The sequence below is a fragment of the Panthera tigris genome, chromosome A1, assembly GCF_018350195.1.
Source record: "Panthera tigris isolate Pti1 chromosome A1, P.tigris_Pti1_mat1.1, whole genome shotgun sequence".
NCBI lineage: Eukaryota > Metazoa > Chordata > Mammalia > Carnivora > Felidae > Panthera > Panthera tigris.
Genome location: NC_056660.1, coordinates 108,346,288 through 108,365,392, shown reverse-complemented (window position 1 = coordinate 108,365,392; position 19,105 = coordinate 108,346,288). Strand labels below are relative to the sequence as shown.

The 19,105-nt window shown below is 43.9% G+C and overlaps 1 protein-coding gene across 5 annotated transcripts in view; it reads left to right on the top strand.

Moving 5' to 3' along the window:
* ACSL6 (acyl-CoA synthetase long chain family member 6) overlaps nucleotides 1-19,105 on the top strand; it is a 60,121-nt gene that overhangs the window by 35,650 nt on the left and 5,366 nt on the right. For all 5 annotated transcript variants that reach the window (XM_007087779.3, XM_042983550.1, XM_007087778.3 and 2 more), the window contains 9 exons: nucleotides 1,158-1,292; nucleotides 1,684-1,818; nucleotides 2,882-2,977; nucleotides 4,305-4,377; nucleotides 7,114-7,202; nucleotides 7,928-8,044; nucleotides 11,025-11,168; nucleotides 13,171-13,272; nucleotides 14,192-14,263. In XM_007087779.3, coding sequence (XP_007087841.1) covers nucleotides 1,158-1,292; nucleotides 1,684-1,818; nucleotides 2,882-2,977; nucleotides 4,305-4,377; nucleotides 7,114-7,202; nucleotides 7,928-8,044; nucleotides 11,025-11,168; nucleotides 13,171-13,272; nucleotides 14,192-14,263 — 963 coding nt within the window. The remainder of the gene's footprint in view (nucleotides 1-1,157; nucleotides 1,293-1,683; nucleotides 1,819-2,881; nucleotides 2,978-4,304; nucleotides 4,378-7,113; nucleotides 7,203-7,927; nucleotides 8,045-11,024; nucleotides 11,169-13,170; nucleotides 13,273-14,191; nucleotides 14,264-19,105) is intronic.

Below are 19,105 nucleotides of genomic sequence, written 5' to 3'. Positions count from 1 at the left end.
ACTCCAGGGAAGACCCCAGGTCTGCCTTGTCTTCCCTGCGGGTGTAACTCCTCTGAGAGAGGCCCCAGGTGATGGTCTGTGCTCAGAGAGAACTATAGCTTTGAAGAAGTATTTTTACCATTCACACTCTGTGCCATATGGCTCCACTTATGGCCAAGACATCTCCATACCATAACTTCCAAAACTCGCCAACTCCTGGAAAAGAAAACAAGACAGTAAAGTTGGGGAATCAAACTATCATGATCCCTTGCTCTGGAGATGGGATTGGCATTATGATTGGCCCTGAGATAGGCCTTACAGGAGCGTAGAGGGAGTGGGGGGAGTCCCCATGAGGTAGTGGGAACAAATAATTTTCCACACATGGGTCACTCAGGGGGCCAGCTTATGAATGAGCCATGTCTTCTAAAGCCTCTCACATCTATCTTGGGGGAGGGCTGGTATATTAGGGCAATGCTTTCCAGCTTTTTAGACATAGATTAGAATGCCATAGTTCATTACTATGAACTAGTTTTGCGACTCTGGGCAAGTCCCTTTACCTCTCTGAGTTTTGCATTCCTCATCTGCAACATGGAGATATAAATGCTGCCTCACTTATAGGGGTGCTGTGAACATTAAAGAAAGGCACATGCATTAGGCCTCTGGAATATTCCTAACCCCAATCAAGAACCATCCAGGACCCCCCCCTTTTGGCCCCCCTCCACCAAACAATACCCAGAGCCAGCGTTAGCATTGTCCCACGGTACTCACAGGCACTGCACACCCTTCCAGAGTTGCTGAGGTGTCCCTGGGGCAGATCCACAGATCTGGATCAGATCTACTGATAGGATACAGTATAGCTCAGAGACCTGAGATGCCAGGGAGGTCCTTGCCCAGGGCTTGGGAGTTGAGCATGAGGGAGCAGGAACCAGTGAAGTTGGCTGCTCTGACATCTCCCAAAGACCCAGGATTCCTCCCTGTCTCCTGCTGCTTCACCCCGTGCCTGAGTGGGACTTAGTGGGAAGTGGGGGGCACCCCAGACAGCATTCTTAAGTGTCTCATGGCAGCAGCTGGTGCTGGGATAGGGGGTCATGGGCGCCCTCCATGTAGGGCAGAGCTTTGGACTGCAGCCAGGAGTGATCACCCTGAGGGACTCCTCCCTTCCTGTCCTCTCCCTCCAGTCTGTCGTCTACTGCCATGGAGGGCGCGTAGGCTTCTTCCAGGGAGATATCCGTCTCCTCTCAGATGACATGAAGGCTCTGTGCCCCACCATCTTCCCTGTGGTCCCTCGATTACTGAACCGGATGTATGACAAGGTAAGCCCCAGAGGGGGTCTCTAGCCAGGCTGATGTGCTGTGTGTCTGCTTGACTGTACAGGGTCTGAAGCCCCAGGCAGGCTTTCCATGCCTCCTCCCCCAGGTCCTGGAAGTTAACCTCCTTTCTTGTATTCCTTCACTCTCCCCTTCCTTATCCTGTTTTCTTCCCATTCTCCAAAACCCTGTTTGGACAGATTTTTCTTCAGGAATTTCCATCCCTACAATGTGGCCAGACATTGGTAATGTTCACTTTAGCTGGGTGTCACATCCACTGATGTCCTGCAGGGGCAAAATGGAGCTTCTCTTTTGGTTAGTCTGGGCCTTCTTTCTGGGGGGATCTGTCTAGAGGTAGTACACGGGCCAACAGCTTCTTCCAACTTCTGTTCCTCAGATCTTTAGCCAAGCAGACACACCATTAAAGCGCTGGCTCCTGGAGTTTGCAGCAAAGCGTAAACAGGCTGAGGTCCGAAAGGGAATCATCAGGAATGATAGCATCTGGGATGAGCTCTTCTTTAATAAGATTCAGGTAAGAAAACAAACAGTGTTATTATGGAGTGACACCAAAGTGGCCTTATAGAAAAATTGGAGAAACCCATTCCAGTGGGCTTATAAAATGATAATTCATTTGCTCATGAAGTCAAAGCTTAAACTACCATTGAAATATTAAAGGACTCATTTTTGTTATTTGGATGTGTGTGATATTTGCCAAAAGGCAACCAGCAAGAAGGACTCCTGGAAAATAGATCTGTTGGTCTTCACAGGCATTGGGGCAACTTTGCCCTTTTATGGTCAGGTCCATCAGGAGCTTCTGTGGCCTGAAGTTTCTCTTGCCTTTCCCAGTAGCCTTGGCCATGCTGGCTTCCCAGCAACACTAGGTTCTAGCAAGGTGACCAAGAATCTTCCTTTCCCTTCCTGTTAGCTACATCTTCAACCCCAACCAGTGCAGACTGATCATGAATTACTCACTTCTGTATCCTCATTTAAGTTGTCAAGCTCTGCATTACCCAAAGAATCTATAGCTAATTCATAGCATTACTCGTTTTTTCTTACTACCCTATTTTTAGCTCTAAGAAAATTAATATTTAAACTCTCTTGGCTCAACTTACAGAAACAAAGTGTTTAAAGAATTCTTTGTCCTCTGCAGTGCATAGTCAATAGAGCAGAAAACAGTATTGATTTATAAATGAAAAAAGGCTATGCCATTAAGATGGAAGTGGGAAGAAATTGTTCTAAGTAATTGTTTTGGCTGCTGGCAGATGATGGGAGAATGAGAGGAAAGCTGTTCATTTCAAGGAAGGGGGAACCAAAATTACAGAACACTGCCCAGAAGAGTGGCACTTACCTCCAAAGGCGTAGAGAAGTTGGCCATTTTGTGGGTCGAGTTGCAAAGCTGATTGGGTTGATTAATTTGTAAGGAGAAGGGACTGAATCTTCAGCTCACATGTTATAAAGCCTCAGGCCTTCTCTTTTAAACCTGACCTAGGGTCAGGTAGGATCCAACTGTTGAATGTTGACCTTGAAAGAGGCCCAGATGGGTTAGATGCCACCTTCAGCAGCCCAGACTGGCAGGTTCTTTTCTCTTCCCACAGGCTAATCTTGGCGGGTGTGTGCGGATGATTGTTACTGGAGCAGCCCCGGCTTCACCAGCAGTCCTGGGATTCCTCCGGGCAGCTCTGGGATGCCAGGTATTGCCTTTATGTGACTTTCCCTAGGGGCAATGGGATGTGTGTTAAGGCAGAGCAGGAAGCCCACTACACCCTCTACTGTATAGAGGAAGATCCTGGGGGCAAAATTTTAGTGGGACAAAAGCTCCCTCCTCTGAGGATGAAAAAGGCTCAGTGAAAGCCAGGATGATCTTGTGATATTCTGCAAAGTCCAATTGTATCTACTCTAGGAAAGGGGGTCAGATAAACTACATGTGGATCATCATTGTGCTGGAGAACCCATACCACACCTGCAATAGCATCTCTGAGTTCTCAATCCTGCAAAATATCTCCCAACCCAGAAAAAGAGCACTAGAGAGGGGGATCAAAGTTCACTGATGTTTTTTTATTTGATTCAGTAGGTTTTGTCATCTCTAAAATATTCATTTTTTTATTTATCTGTTCAACTAATATTTTCTTAAAGTTTATTTATTTTGAGAGATTGAGAGAGCGTGTGTGCGTGCAGATGCTCTGGAGGGGAATATCTAACAGAGTTCAAGTAAAACTTATAGTAGGTTTTAAAATATTTGTCTTTGGGGTGCCTAGGTGGCTCAGTCAGTTAAGTGTCCAGCTCTTGATTTCAGCTCAGGTCATGATCTCTTAGTGGTTGATGAGTTTGAGACCCACATCTGGCTCTGCACTGACAGTGTGGAGCCTGCTTGGGATTCTCTCTCCCCTCCTTGCTCTGCCCCTCCTCTCCTCACTTTGTATCTCTCTCTCTGTCTTCTTCCAGACATATGCTGACAACTGAATTATGTTACACAGAAAATAGAAAATAATAAACCCACGGGCTCCTGGGTGGCTCAGTCGGTTAAGTGTCTGACTTCAGCTCAGGTCATGGTCTCATGGTTGTGGATTTGAGCCCTGCATCAGACTGTGCGCTGATGGTGCAGAGCCTGCTTGGGATTCTCTCTCTCTTTTCCTGTCTCTGCCCCTCCCTTGCTGGTGCTCTCTGTCTCTCTCAAAATAACTAAATGAACTTAAAAAAAATTTTTGCCTTTAATACATATCATCCAAATGAAAAATAGAGTCAGTAGTTGAAAATAGGTCAGAAATCTTTAACCCAAACCACATAACCTTATCTACTAAGTGTCTGTGGTACAAATCACCCTTCTTCCAAACCAAATGGTCACACCTGTTGTTTGTGTTCTGTTTCACCTGGAGAAACCTACCTCCAAAGCACCTCCCTCCCTCTGTCACCAGCATGGAGCAGCTAGATGCTCAGTGGGAAGTTAGCTGGCTGAAAAGGGAAGGCCATCAGCTGTAGGAGCATGTATACTTACAGTGTGGTTTTGTTTTCCATTTGAAGGTTTATGAAGGCTATGGCCAAACTGAGTGCACGGCTGGATGTACCTTCACCACACCTGGGGACTGGACCTCAGGTAAGATGGCCTGTAGGTATGGGAGGGACTCATGGGGCACTGCTGAGTTAAAAACAGCAAGATCTCAAAAAGTGACAGAAAAAGAAGAAACAAACTGATGGTGATTATGTCTGGGTTGTGGCATTATGGATGTTGTTCTTTTTGTAACATGTTTTAGTATTCTCCAAGTATGTTTTGTATTTTCCTATTTCTTTTATAGAGAACTAGAAGTCATTTTAAAAAAGTAGTACATGACAGAATACGGTTCCAGGTAGAAAAATGCTTTCAATATCAGTCAGTATCAGTATATTGGATTTTGCAGGTTCTAAATACCACACAGCTTGGTTGTGGTTGTTTTATCACAATTTTTTAATGTTTATTTATTATTTTTGAGAGCAAGAGAGACAGAGTGTGAGCAGGGGAGGGGCTGAGAGTGAGAGAGGGAGAGAGAGAGAGGGAGAGAGAGAGAGAGAATCTGAAACAGGCTCCAGGCTCTGAGCTGTCAGCACAGAGCCTGACGTGGGGCTCATACTCACAGACTGCGAAATCATTACCTGAGCTAAAGTTGGATGCTTAACCAACTGAGCCACCCAGGCGCCCCTGGTTGTGGTTGTTTTAGAATGAAGTAAGTAGGCTATGAATTGGATATTATTTAGGAAAGAAAGGCAAGTTCATAGTGAATAGAGCACTATTTCTTTTTTTTTTAATGCTTATTTTACTTTTGAGAGAGAGAGAAAGAGACAGAGACAGAGTGTGAGCGGACAAGGGGCAGAGAGAGGGAGACACAGAATCTAAAGCAGGCTGCAGGTTCTGAGCTGTCAGCACAGAGCCAAACGCGAGGCTCAAACTCATGAACTGTGAGATCATGACCTGAGCTGAAGTTGGATGCTTTACCTACTGAGCCATCCAGGTGCCCCAAAAGCACTATTTCTTAAAGGGCCATTTCTGAGGCTCTTTGGGAACTGGGGTGTCCTATGATGTTAATGTCTGGAAGAAAACAGCAACTTCAGGAAGGAGCAGCCCCTTTCCACGCCCTCATTCTGAAGAGATTCACTTTTCAAGGCAAGGAGGAAGGAGTAGGTAGCCCATGTATTGCCCATCACCAAATTTAAACCAAACACTGGAAGAATCTGAAAAGCACAGAACAAAAGAATCCTTGAGGATACCAACTTTCTCTGGGAACCTGGAGCCACTCTTCATCCTTAAGTTTGCCCAACTACAAACCAGAAAACTTAGGGTGATGCACATGGAAAAGAAATATGCACAGTAATGTAATGCTATTTTCAGAACACCTTGAGGCAGTCAGCAGAAACATGATAGGTGGATTCCAAATTGAAATCATATCTGGCCACATCACGGACAGAAGCATTTTTGTCCACGTTTTATCTCTTCACACTCTAGTTGAATAAAGCCTGTCTTATGTATAAATTCTTTGGTCTCTCTATTGCTGGAAAATTTACTATAAGTACTGTTTTCTGAGATCCTGGAACAGTAGCTCTTTTCTTATTGTTGCCATCATATTTCCTGATCACTCACACATCCCCTTCTTTCTGAACACTCTCTTCCCTCTTAATGTCATCTTACACATTTTCCTATGTAAGATTTTTGAGGTTTTTGCCTTTTTAAATCATATTTACTACAAAAACTTGCAAAGCTATTGAGTATGAGAGGATAGATATCTTTGCACAGTATTGTAAAAGTTGGCAGCCTGTCATTTAAAAGAGAAACCAGAGTGTCAGCCTCATTTTTCATCTACGTGGCTCACTTTTCTTTCAGGACCTTGGCCAGCACCTGCTTAAAAATCCTCTACCTTGCCAGTGACTTGTGTTAACAACCACAGTTACTAGAAAATGACTTAGATGTAATTTTGTGGTTGGAGTATATATGACCAACAACATTTGAAGTCGTATCTTTCAGGGATGAGTTACCTCATCCTTGTCTCCCATTCCTTTGTTACTCAAAGTTTTATGTGTGGACCAGAAGGATCAGCATCGCGTTGGTGTCATAAGGGACATAGATACTTAGGCCTCATCAGAATCTGCATTTTAACAAGATTTCTAGATGATTACTATGCACATTAATCAATAGTCTGGTGACTGGAGGAAAAGTGATGATAACTATATATTATCCGAAAACCAAGGGTCTCACAATGGGGAAAAATGTTGAATATGGGCACTATTGTAAAAGGTCCTGATAGTGGTGTGGTTGGTGTGGGTATGAACCCCCTACAGACCCTATTCAGGTTGGTGCTGGGCCAGGTGTGCCTGTCTAGCTTTTTAAGACTCAGATGTAAAACAGACCTAACGGAGGTTGGCCTGTCCTTTCTCCAGACCTTTTTTTTTTTTTTTTTATCATCAGTGCTTGCCTGTGACAAATGCTCATCTAAAGGTATATTGCTTTTCTGGATTGTGTGGGTGGCTCAGTCGGTTAAGCATCCAACTTCAGCTCAGGTCATGATCTCGCAAATCACGAGTTGGAGCCCCATGTCAGGCTCTGTACTGATAGCTCGGAGCCTGGAGCCTGCTTCAGATTCTGTGTTTCCCTCTATCTCTCTGCCCCTCCCCCACTCATAGTCTGTGTCCCCCTCTCTCTCTTAAAAATAAATAAAACATGCAAAATTAAATAAATAAAGATATATTGCTTTCCTTCCATAATTCCCCACTTTGACCACTGGAGGGGTTCTACATGGCATGGAGCATCTTCAGTGCTGAAATGGATCTGAACACTGACAAATGCCATATTGCTTTGGTGTTGTAGGGCATGTAGGGGCACCTCTGCCCTGCAATCATATCAAGCTCGTCGATGTCGAGGAACTGAACTATTGGACCTACAAAGGAGAGGGAGAGGTAAACTCAGGAATTTAGCTGTGCATGTCTGTGGATGCCACATAGAGTGAGTGAAAGGGAATTATTTTTCTTTCACCTTACATGTAAAGTCACTTTAAATTACTGATTTATTTGACTCTGTTTAACTCAGCATTTCCTCTCCTATTTATGAAGCAACCAACCCCCAAGGTTGGGACTGGGCTGGTCTAAATCAAGACTTGAAATTCCCAAACTTTTTTTTTTAATTCATTTTTTTTTTCCTAACTGACTTGGCCTGTTACTATGTTTCTGTCCCAGCAGAAACAGTACCACTTGCAGCTAGGCCAGAAGGGGTAGGTAGTGCTGGCCTGTCCTTGTTTACCGTATGGGAGTAGTTGAGAAAGCTGACTGCCTAGTCATGAAGAAGAGGGCTCAAGCATGTCTGGGGAATTAGCCAGTCATCAATACCTGAGGAGACCCCATCCAGTGTCACAAAGCAGCATATGCTAAAGGGAGGGAGGGAAGGAGGCCTGGGATGGCCAGGACAGGGAGAAGAGATGGCAAGGACAGAAGATGGTGTTTAAGAGAAGCGGGAGACAGGAGACAATCTGCTGGTAGCTGCTCCTGTCCTCTCTCTCTGCCACTGCATTCTCCGCAGTGCATTTCCTGAGGAATAGGATAACTTATTCTATGTGTGTCTCACACCAGCCTCCCTTCAGGACCCCTCATGCTGTGGGCTGACAGAAACCTGGTGATTGTCCCCACAGATATGTGTGAGAGGACCAAATGTGTTCAAAGGTTACTTGAAAGATCCAGACAGGACAAAAGAGGCCCTGGACAGTGACGGCTGGCTTCATACTGGGGACATTGGGAAATGGCTGCCGGTGCGTATGTTTGCAACCATGGCTCCTCATACATGCTGGTGGTGCGAGGGTGTGTAATCTGATTCACTTCGGAGGCAAAAGTCTTCTCCTTACCTGCCCTGACAATTAGCCATTCAGGAACTGAATTAGCCATTCGGGGATTGGGAGGTTCTTCCTTACCTTGCCCCCAAAAGCTTTCTTGTCCATCCTCCTGATAAAGGGGATAGAGATCTTTATGGGAGGGTAGAGCTGGAGTTTAAGATCCACTCCCTACCTTATCTCTTTCTCTGATACAGATCAGACAGTGCTGTGGAATCCAGTGGGTGGAGTGCAAGACACATGGAGTTCATAGCCCTGGGAGGTCTGAGAAAGGCAGGGCCCAGGAGCCCACAGATGCTGGCCCCTAGCCAAGAGGTTGCACCGTCCAGTGAGAAAAGCTTGGAACTGGGTGGGAGGGTATCTGAGTTCCTTTGGCTCCGTCAGCAGTTGCTCTGAGGCCTTTTCCCGAAGTCTCATCCCTCTCTGGGGCCACAGACTTTTTTGTGGAGTAAAAGAGTAAGGCTACATGACATTCTTTGGCTGTGACGCAGCCAGACCCAGTTGTTGGGCCTCATTCTGGCATTTGTAAAGTGGGGATAATGACACTGCTTACCTCTACGGTTGTTGTGAGGAACAAATGAGTTACACCTGCAGAGCAGTCAATACAATGCCTGGCACACGGGACATATTTAGATAAAAACTGTGACCAGGAAAAGGCTCTGTCACTGGAACCAAGAGCCTCTCCCCTGATGCAGCCCACCCCACAAATCTCCCCTGTGTCTTTGGGAAGTTGCTAAGGTTTAGGGTGGCCGTTCAGAAACGAGTTTGTTGGGCACATGAATGATGCTGAGCCCTGCAGTGGTCCTCTGGGCTGGTGAGCCGATTTGCCCCTGCTTGAATTGAGAAACCCTCATTCCTGTAGCAGACATGGAAGTATACCGTATATGTACCCTGGGCCAGGGACACTGCTCAGAGGAAAGATGCATCTTTAGACAGTTCACAGGCCAATATGATGGGCATAAGCTGAGGGCCATGGTCACCTGGGGAGAGGCAGAGGAGGACAAGCACCTGCTGGAGTCTTCGGATGTGAGTCATGTTCTGAGGAGACAGGAGAGAGTGAGGGCGGTCAGAGCAGAAGTAAGAGTGCATGCTGAGTAGAGAGACACTGGAGGTGTGAGGTAGGTGATTCTAACTGAGGCCCCCCAGTTGTGGAGGAGGGGGCCCAGAGAGGCAGCAGGGTCCTGCAGGCTGGCTAAGGGGGGATTGTCCTATCAGCTCAGGAGGCTTGGGCTCAGGGCCCCTCACTTACAAAGGTAACTTCCAAGCCTCTGCCCTTCGTTTCATCTTATTTTTCTGAAAGAAGGAGGATCCTCAAGTATGGAAACTGCTTGAAGCTCCACAGAACCTTGGATCTGCTCCTGACTCCCTATAATTTGGATGCAACCACCCACCTTGCAGGGTGTTATAAGAAGCAAGTAAACTAATTCATGTGGAGACCTAGTGTTGTGATTCCACTAAGAGCCTAAGACAGCAGGCAGGCGGTGTGGAGGAGTCCATTTTTTAAAAATTATTATTGTTTTGAAATAGTATTAGATAGATTAAAGAAAAGAGATAAACTTCTGATGCAGAAAGACTTAATTCAAATCCTGGTTTCCCTACTTTCAAGCTGTGTGACTTTGGAGGAATTAACTCACCTCTCTCATCCTCACTTTCATCATCTGTAAAATGGAGGTGATGAAAACCAGCTGAGGGGATGCCAGGAGGGCCAAAGAAACCAGTATAGGGAAAGTGCCTAAGGTCCAGCCTGGGTTTTGAACGACACAGAATCGGTTGGTTTTTTCTTTTCTGGAGAGATTGCTCTGCTTTGGCTAATCAAACAGATAGAGGGGAGGGACAGAGTGTATGCAGAAGCCCCGCCAGAAAGTGGTTTTGATGGGAGAAGGAGGGGGTGTGAGAGGGATTTATGATTGAGGACAATGAGCCTGACTGTTAGAAGTCCCAGGAGAGGCAAATAGCAAGGCCATCTCCCAAGTTTGGGGCATGGGGGCTGGGACAGGCATGAGGAAGACAGAGATGGGCTTCCTTAGTGGCCTGTTTGTAACGTGCAGGGCAAATGGTCTGGTTTCTGAAGTGTTCTGAGTGTTAGGTTCTGGGCCTGCAATTCAGTGAAGAAGTTTGGCTGGAAGGTTAGGCAGAAGTGGGAATGGCCAATGAATGAAGAAACAAATGGGGGTTATTTCAAGTAACATTGTCAGTGGAGGTAAGGAGGGTTGAGCCAAGGAAAGAGACCCACCTCTTCACCTGAGAAACTCAAAGAGGTTGAATGGAGTCAGTGAGGTGAGGGGAAGAGGGGTTCTAGAAGCCAGGGGCACAAGCACTCACTGACCAAGGGGTGGCCTGCCTGCTGCAGAGGCCCTGGAATGGTGAGGACTCCTGATGCATCTTGTCTGTCAGGTAGGAGCCTCTACCAGGCTGTGCTGTATGCTGGGCGAGGGAGAGGCCACTCTTTGGGAGTAGAGGCAGTAACTAGGCAGAGAAGCCTAGGCTTTGTTTGAAGGAGTGAATTTGAAGATGGTGGTGAGAAAAGGGACAGTTGGAGCAAGGGCCTGGGTGAGAGGGGAGCCAGGATGGACAGGTAGATGGGCCTCCTGAGGATGGGGACACCTGTTGTTGGGCATGAGGGTGGCAGGCATGGGAACAGAGAGTTGGGGGAGGGAGGTCAGTGCTGAGGGTGGGCACTCAGGGTCCAGCAGATCTTGAAAAGCATCAACCTGTGGCGCACGGTGGCCCTCTCCAGCCACACAGGGGACATGTAAGAGCAGAGACCTCAGATGAAGGAGCAGATCCAGGTGGGGTTTGCAGGGTGGGATGGGACAGGGGTGAAGGGCTATGGCACCATTGAGTCAGGGGTTTAGGCTCAAGAATGCTATCTTTTCACAAAGCTGTTTGTCCAACTCCACAGGCAGGAACTCTTAAAATTATTGATCGGAAAAAGCACATATTTAAACTTGCTCAGGGCGAATATATTGCACCCGAGAAGATTGAGAACATCTACATCCGGAGTGAGCCTGTGGCACAAATCTTTGTTCACGGGAACAGCTTAAAGGTGAGTCTCCTGTGCTTCAGCCCTTCCACGTGTACTGGGCCTGCTGAAAAATCTAGAGTTATTTGGGAATAATTTCATAAATATTTGGTACTTGATTACAGTGGTAAACATTAATTTCCAGTCAGACACTGATATTCTCCTATGTATTAGATCATGAGAGAAATTTTTTTTTAAAAAAAAATAAATGTTTATTCATTTTTGAGAGAGAGAGCATGAGCTGGAGAGAGGCAGAGAAAGGTGAGATCATGACCTGAGCTGAAGTCGTATGCTGAACTGACTGAGCCACACAGGTGCCCCATAATTGCTTTTTTAAGATGTTTATTTATTTATTTTGAGAGTGAGAGGTCAGAGGAAGGGCAAAGAGGGAAAGTGAAATCCAAGCAGGCTTTTCGCTGTCAGTGCAGAGCCCAACATGGGGCTCCATCCCATGAACCACAAGATCATGACCTGAGCCGAAATCAACAGTTGGTTGATTAACCAACTGAGACACCCAAGTGCCCTGAGAGAAAATTGCTTTTATTTATTTTTTTTTTAATTTTTTTTTAACCTTTATTTATTTTTGAGACAGAGAGAGACAGAGCATGAATGGGGGATGGGCAGAGAGAGAGGGAGACACAGAATCGGAAGCAGGCTCCAGGCTCTGAGCCATCAGCCCAGAGCCCGACGCGGGGCTCGAACTCACGGACCACGAGATCGTGACCTGAGCTGAAGTCGGACGCTTAACCGACTGAGCCACCCAGGCGCCCCGAAAATTGCTTTTAAATGAGAAATCTAACTTGCTTATAGTTTGATAAATTGCAATTAGGTAAATAAGTTGCTTGAAATAGTAGTAATGAACATTCCCATTACTTTTAACTTAGGCTCCACCTACTTCCAAGAGGGATTTTGAGGTAAGATGCCAAAGCAGGATTCAGGGTTTCTGCTGTTTAGATTTTGAAATATGCAAATGAACTTTACAGACAAATGGGTACAGTATTGCAAATAATGGTAGTGATGATAACATAGCTTAATATATTGGTTCAGTATATTAAACTATTATGTTAACATAGTTTGGGATTAAATTATTTGCAGAGGATTTATATTTATTCTCCTATCAGCATCATTTACACTTGAAGTCAGCAAGATCACTGTGAACATATTCTGTGCTATCATTGCATTTATATAAACAAATATTATTAAATTATTTTTTAAGACGATGCCCTTAAAAATTAAAATGGAATTCTTCATGATTGGGGACCATATCAATAAAACATTTTCAAACTGGTGAGAAACCCTGAGAAATACATGTGTTTTGGTTCATAGAATTTTTTTGAATGGCATCCTAAAGGTGTTCTCATTTAAGATGAGCATGAAATGATCTCATGGTTCGTGAATTCAAGCTTTGCATTAGTCTCTGTGCTGACAGCATGGAGCCCCCTTGAGATTCTCTCTCTCCTTTCTCTCTGCCTCTCCACCGTTCTCTCTCTCTCTTTCTCTCTCCCTCTCAAAAAAAAAGAAAAAAGATTGGCGTGAGAATCAGGTACATGTAGGTCTAACTTTACTAATTCTTAATCACATTAAGCTTATCCTTTATTAACTTTTTAAAAAAATTTAAATGGGGCACCTGGGTGGCTCAGTCGGTTGGGCATCAGACTTCAATTCAGGTCATGAAGTCACAGTTAGTGAGTTCAAGACCCGCATCAGGCTCTCTGGTGTCAGCTCAGAGCCAGCTTTGACTCCTCTCTCTCCCCTGTCTCTCTCTGTCCCTCTCCCCCCCAGCTCTCTCTCTCTCTCTAAATAAACATTAAAAAGAAAAAACTTTTAGAAAGTTAAGGAAATATATCAAAAAATAGTCAAGAATGTGTGTTGTTTTGATGGAAATGTATCATAACATAAGGATGTATTTATTTTTAGAAAAGGGTGGAATCTGAGAATACCAAGAGATTATTTTTAATGCTGGACCACAAATAACCACTTTGAAAACATTTGTAATGACTGTGTTTTCCTTTGGTTGGGATTGCAGGCCTATTTGGTGGGCATTGTTGTGCCTGACCCTGAAGTCATGCCTTCTTGGGCTCAGAAGAGAGGAATTGAAGGGTCATATGCAGAGCTCTGTGCAAATAAGGTCTGTACCTTGGCTGCTGGACCTCTTATGATACTGTATAACGGGAGGACAGAAACACAGGAAAGCAGTGGATTTTGAACATGTAGGGAAATTTCTGACTTTATAAATGGTAGAAATCCTAAACTAGAGGTTCGTCTTTTCATTATTGTTGTTGAAAGAATGCAGATTTCTTCTTAGAGAGCTGGATAAGCTGTTGAATTTTAGAGCTGGGAGACATCCCAGGAGGCTTGTCCCACCCTGCCATTTTGCAGCTTGCAGGAGAGTCCAGAGAGAGAGGGGGTTTACCAGAGGCCACACAGTTGATAGAGCTGCTTAACAGCAGTATCCGGTGTGACTGTAGGCCTTCTAACTCATTGGCCTTGATCTCTCCAAACGTGAGGTGGCTTTTGTGTGCACTGGGGTTAGTCAGTCATGGAATTGAAAAAGTTAACTCAGTTCTTCCTGCTTAGAGCTTTACCACTCACACCTTCCCGAAGCCTCTTGGGCACATGTAGGGTCCTAGAGAAGAGATCCCTGTGCTCTGAGATCTCTGTGCTCTGGCTCAGCATCATCTCCTCCAGGCTCATGGCCCATTTTTCAGCAGTATCCATTGATCCTGGTGCTCCCACTGGGTCCTGGGCTCTTCTGGCGGTGACAGGATCCCTGGGACTCAGTAGTCTGAACAAAGAGCCACCTTAAAAAATGGATGGTCCCCTAGTCTGTTCATGGCCACTCCTCTGGCTATGCCTGGCACTTACTTGCCTGATGAGAGGTGGTGACTGTGTGTGGCCTGGAGCATCAGCCCCAGTGAGGGGGTTGGGGATTGGGGTGGGTGTTGGCACAACCATCAGCTTCATTTTGCTCAAAACTCGTTGTTTCCTGTACCTCCATTTTGAAATGTGTTTTTGCCTTGTAATTTTTCCTATATGGTTCAATTCAGGAGCTGAAAAAAGCCATTTTGGAAGATATGGTGAGGTTAGGAAAAGAGAGTGGACTCCATTCGTTCGAACAGGTAACTACTACCTTCCCCATACCTTGTTATAGCCCTTTGTGCAGTGACAAAGATTAAACTAGCCCGTGGTGACCCTGACCTAGATTCTCCACCCTCCATGCTGCAGCCCATGGGCAGGCTATGTACCGACAGACCCCTGAAGGCCTGTTCCACGCCAACTCTGTGGCAGCCTCTATCCTGAGCTAAAATAGGTCATATGAGACTGCACTTGCTGTCCTCCTGATCACAGGCATTGGTAAAGCTGAAATATTACCCTCACTGTCACTAGCTGAGTATGTGCACACATGGTTGGCCTGTCTCCACACTGCCTGCAATACTTAAGACCCAAGTTCTTATTTTTATTTTTATGGAGACTGTCTTCTTGCCTGTGGCAGGCAAACTTAGTTGTTAGGACATTGGAAAGATCATGTTTCTTGGGCCCATGATCTGTCAGCCCAGCGTGTCTACCACAAAGGGGAGGAAACATAGAATATGCTGGGAGATGAGACAACAAGCAATACTCTAAGGCTCTGTCTTTGCAGGTTTGGGGTTCTTACTGTAACTGAGTTCCTAAACAATGCAAGCTTGGTCCTACTTACCTACACCATTTATACATCCTCTCTAGTCAAAAAATCTAAAGAGAAAAATTTGTCAAGTAGAGAAATATTAATATTCTGAATTTTAAAAAAATTTCCAGTATGTCTTTAACATAATCATTTTTAATAAAATTATATTTCTCCAATAGGGTTCCCAAATACAGTGTTAGGGATCTGGATGGGTTGTGAGAATTTGGAGTTTTGTATGTTCATTTTAATGAAAACCTGAAAACATTTTTAAGTCAGTTTCCAATAAAAACTCTAATGGCAAGTATTTGCAATCAAAAACCATTTCTGCAGAATCAGACTTTAATTTCTTAAGTTTCAAACTGATGAAATCTAAGCATAGTTTCAGAATTGTTTTCTTTTGAAATGGATCTTTATATAAATCAAGTTTGAGAAACACTCCTTACCCTCATCTGTCAGTATCTAAGGCATAAAAGGTTTGTATGAATAAATCTTTATTAAAAAAAAATTATAAAATCGGAGGCACTCAGGCAAGGTATTTCTGGCATAATTATTTCAATTTCTAAATTTGCTAGGATGGACTTCCGTGTCCTTCCATTAAGGGGAGCTGTGTGGTTCATATGATGATGTAGAGCAGGGGCCACATATGGGTGGTCCACAACCCATTTGTTCTGGGCCTACGTGTTGGTCCGAATGGGGAGCTATAAGGGCCCTGGGGATGCATTGCCTAAGGGGATTAGTTCTGGCCACTACCTTTGTGATTTCCGAGGCCAGCACGCCCCCTGCTGGGCTTGGGATGCATGACCTGCCCCAGGACTTGAGAGTCTTAACAGTTAGATTCTTATTCATGGATTGTCAACTCTTAAGATTATGCTGAAAGGGGACCTTTGGTTAGGTTTCAGATGTTAACCATTGCTCAAATTAGAGCTTTACTGAGAAGAGATGTATTCTTGTCTTCCCATATTCCTTAAGCAGTTTCTGCTCTAATAATCTGCCCTCACCATGGTAACTTCAAATACAGGGAAGTCATGTGGGTATCCCAAAGGCCTGAGTTTTATTGCCAACAGTGTCACCTCTTCATTTTCTCTGTCCTCCTTCTCCTCTTTGTCTGTGTGCATCTTCCCCTCCACAACCAGTGCGTAACCTCAGCTGACCACAGGAGAGCAAAAATCAGGCCTTCATGCCTGAGGAGGATGTGTGCTCCCAGTTGTGTTCCAAAGATCAGTATAAATTCTTTCAGTTAATCTACGATTCACTGTCAGCTTGTCCTTTTCCTTTTTCCTCAAAAATGAGTGATCAGTTAAGGCTTAACACTAATTTTTTTGAAAACCACACAAATAGACAACCAAGCCTAAGGCTTAAATCATTCACCAAAAGCTTTAGGAGTTCAGGCTTCCTGGGCAAGGTTGATCTGAATTAACATTTGAATTAGATTAAAAATTAATGTAATTTAATTTTCAAAAACAGTTCCTAGAATGAGATGAATTATTATTAATTTAAGGAGATCTTTGGAAGATATATTTTAATGAGTAGATAGGAAGCATTTAAAATAACTCTATCAGTAATTAAAAATGTAGGTGCCTGGGAAGTTTCTGAGCACATCTAACAATGATATAACCATTTTATTAACATTTATATGCCTTATGAGTTTGTATAGATGATGCAAAGTGAACTTTGACACTTGATAGATAGATTTTCCAAATTCTGGTGTTTTCACTGTCATTCAAAAGATGTTATTGTATTTCCTGTCACTGAAATGAATACTTACCTAACCAATTTGACTTTAAATCAGGAAAAAAAATTGAATTGAGCATTTCCCTAATTAATTTTTTTTACTTTATCTCTTCTGTCCTAAATTATTCACTCTGTGTTTATTATCTCCAAGCAATATTATGTGTTTCATTCACTAATACCATTTAAAAGCTTAAATACCATGTTTCTTCAAAATTATGGGAAGTTTTGTGCTTTAATGAGTTGGCACAAATTGACACTTTTGAAGTATTTTATTCCAGTACAATATTTAAACGTTACAGTATTTCTAAATTTTAAAAAACCCTATAGAATCACTTTTCAGTGACAAGAGTGTAGTTTCAGAAAGGAAGCTAACATTAAGCATCTCCTTCCTTCCTTAAGAAAAATTTTGCTTATTACAAATTGGAAAATGCATTTCATGTTGTGTTAGGCATAAAGGGAGAGCAAATCCCTTTACAAATCAACAGTTTGTTTTTATTAGAAAATATGTAATCATTTATAGAAAATGAAAATTTGTTTTATCATTTATCATTAAAATTTTTTTTAATGTTTATTTACATTTGAGAGAGAGAGACAGAGCGACAGAGCCTGAGTGGGGAGGGGCAGAGAAAGAGGGAGACATAGAATCCGAAGCAGGCTCCAAGCCCCAAGCTGTCAGCACAGAGCCCGACGTGGGGCTCGAACCCATGAACTGTGAGATCATGACCTGAGCTGAAGTTGGATACTTAACTGACTGAGCCACCCAGGTGCCCCTTACCATTGGTTTGCTTCTAAAAAATACTATACATTTGGGACCCACAGTTAAGGTTAGTATTAGTTAAAAAACTGATTTGACCCATTTTTTCCCCACTTAACTGACTGGACTTTTAGTCACTCAGGCAGTCTGTGTCGGTATTTTCATGGAAGAATTAAAATAGACCCAGAGCTGCAGGTCAGACTGGAGCAGGAACTGGCAGCCTGGCAGCAAGCCCCTAATCTACTAACTAAGGGAGTTAAAGGTGAGCCAGGTGCCACATCCCTTGGCTTCCTGCAAGGCTGTATTTAGTGATACTCCCTGTCCTCAAACAGAGGGAGTATCACCAAATACTATTTTGTAGGGAGCCACACCGAACTGTAGATGCCCCCATTGGCCTCTAGGTTTGCTGGCAAATCTACCTGTTGATTCAGTCCTTCATTCTTAAGATAATGTTTTCTTTTATAGTCTATATAGCATCTAAATAGCATTAGGTAGCTCTCCCTGTGTAATTCATCTGCCCTGTACTTTATTGTTTGTAGCTTCTGCTTGTCATTGCTAGATTTTCAAAGGTGCTCACCCCAAGTCCCTGTACTGAACATGCACTCTTGTCCCAATTACACAGTGTTCTCCATGTTGGTTTTAGGAGCTAAGATGAGCTGAAACCCAGGCTCCAGGGACACAGCAGATATCATATCTTGGCATTTGCTTCTCCTTTTACCATTGTATTATTAATTTCATTTACAAAAGAAGGTGAATAGATCATTTGCACTTACCAAAAGTCTTTACATGATGTCATTTCTATCAGAAGAGAACTTAAAAAAAAAAAAAAGGAAATTAGCATTGTCCGTTTTCAGCTTTTCATCTTATGACAGTGAACATGAGTTACTAAGTTAAATCACAGTATCTAAGATTAAAGTATGATTTAGATTGTGTTCCTATTTTCTTCAAGTTAATTACTTTTGTTGTCAAGTGGTGATTTCCAAACTTCTGTAAGTAGCAGAGCTTAGATGGCATCTTATCTGAAAGTGAAGCTTGCACCAAATATAGATAAGTGGTAGCTCTGATGGGGTTGGGGCTTGAACCAGAGCCTTTCTCCTCCCTGCCCCCCAACCCAACCACTTCCCTTAATCCCACCTCCACCCCACCTCCACCCACCTCTGCCTCTCTCCAGCTACATCCCCCCCCACCCCGGCTGCACCTACCTCCACCTCTGCACCACCCCGAGCAGTGACCTCCACAGGAGCCCTACTTCTCAGTGTACTGTGTCTGAAAATGTCTCCTTTGGGACCTGTTTCCAGGGAATTTGGGGTCCTCTGGAATGGTTTCTGTTTAATAAAAACAAATTAGGGAGGGAAAGTATATCCAGAGGGTACAAAACATGGCAGACCTGTTTCTTCCCAAATCTTTGCTTCTTTGAATATCAGGAACACTGAGACAGTTTTCCAACAGATATTTTTTACAAGAGCCTTTACTAATCTTGAAGCATGTGACAAGACCCCTTTTTAGCCAACAGCCTCAGATTTCCAGCTATTTATATTGGATATGCAAGTAGAGATCCTTTCAGTATGTGAAGTCAAGTGGAGGCAGCTACCAAAAAAGCTCGCTCTAGTGTTGGCCTAACACCCCCTCCTCACCTTTCCCTACATACACAAATCCCTTCAAATGCTATTCTTTTCATAGCAAAAGTGAATCCTTCATTTGGACAAATGTCTAAAAACAAAGTGAATCTGACTTGTTAATGCTGTGCTCATTTGAAAACTTTCACATTTTTGAATTATAAGCCTGGGTTTAAAAATGCCAGAATTTGTTAGA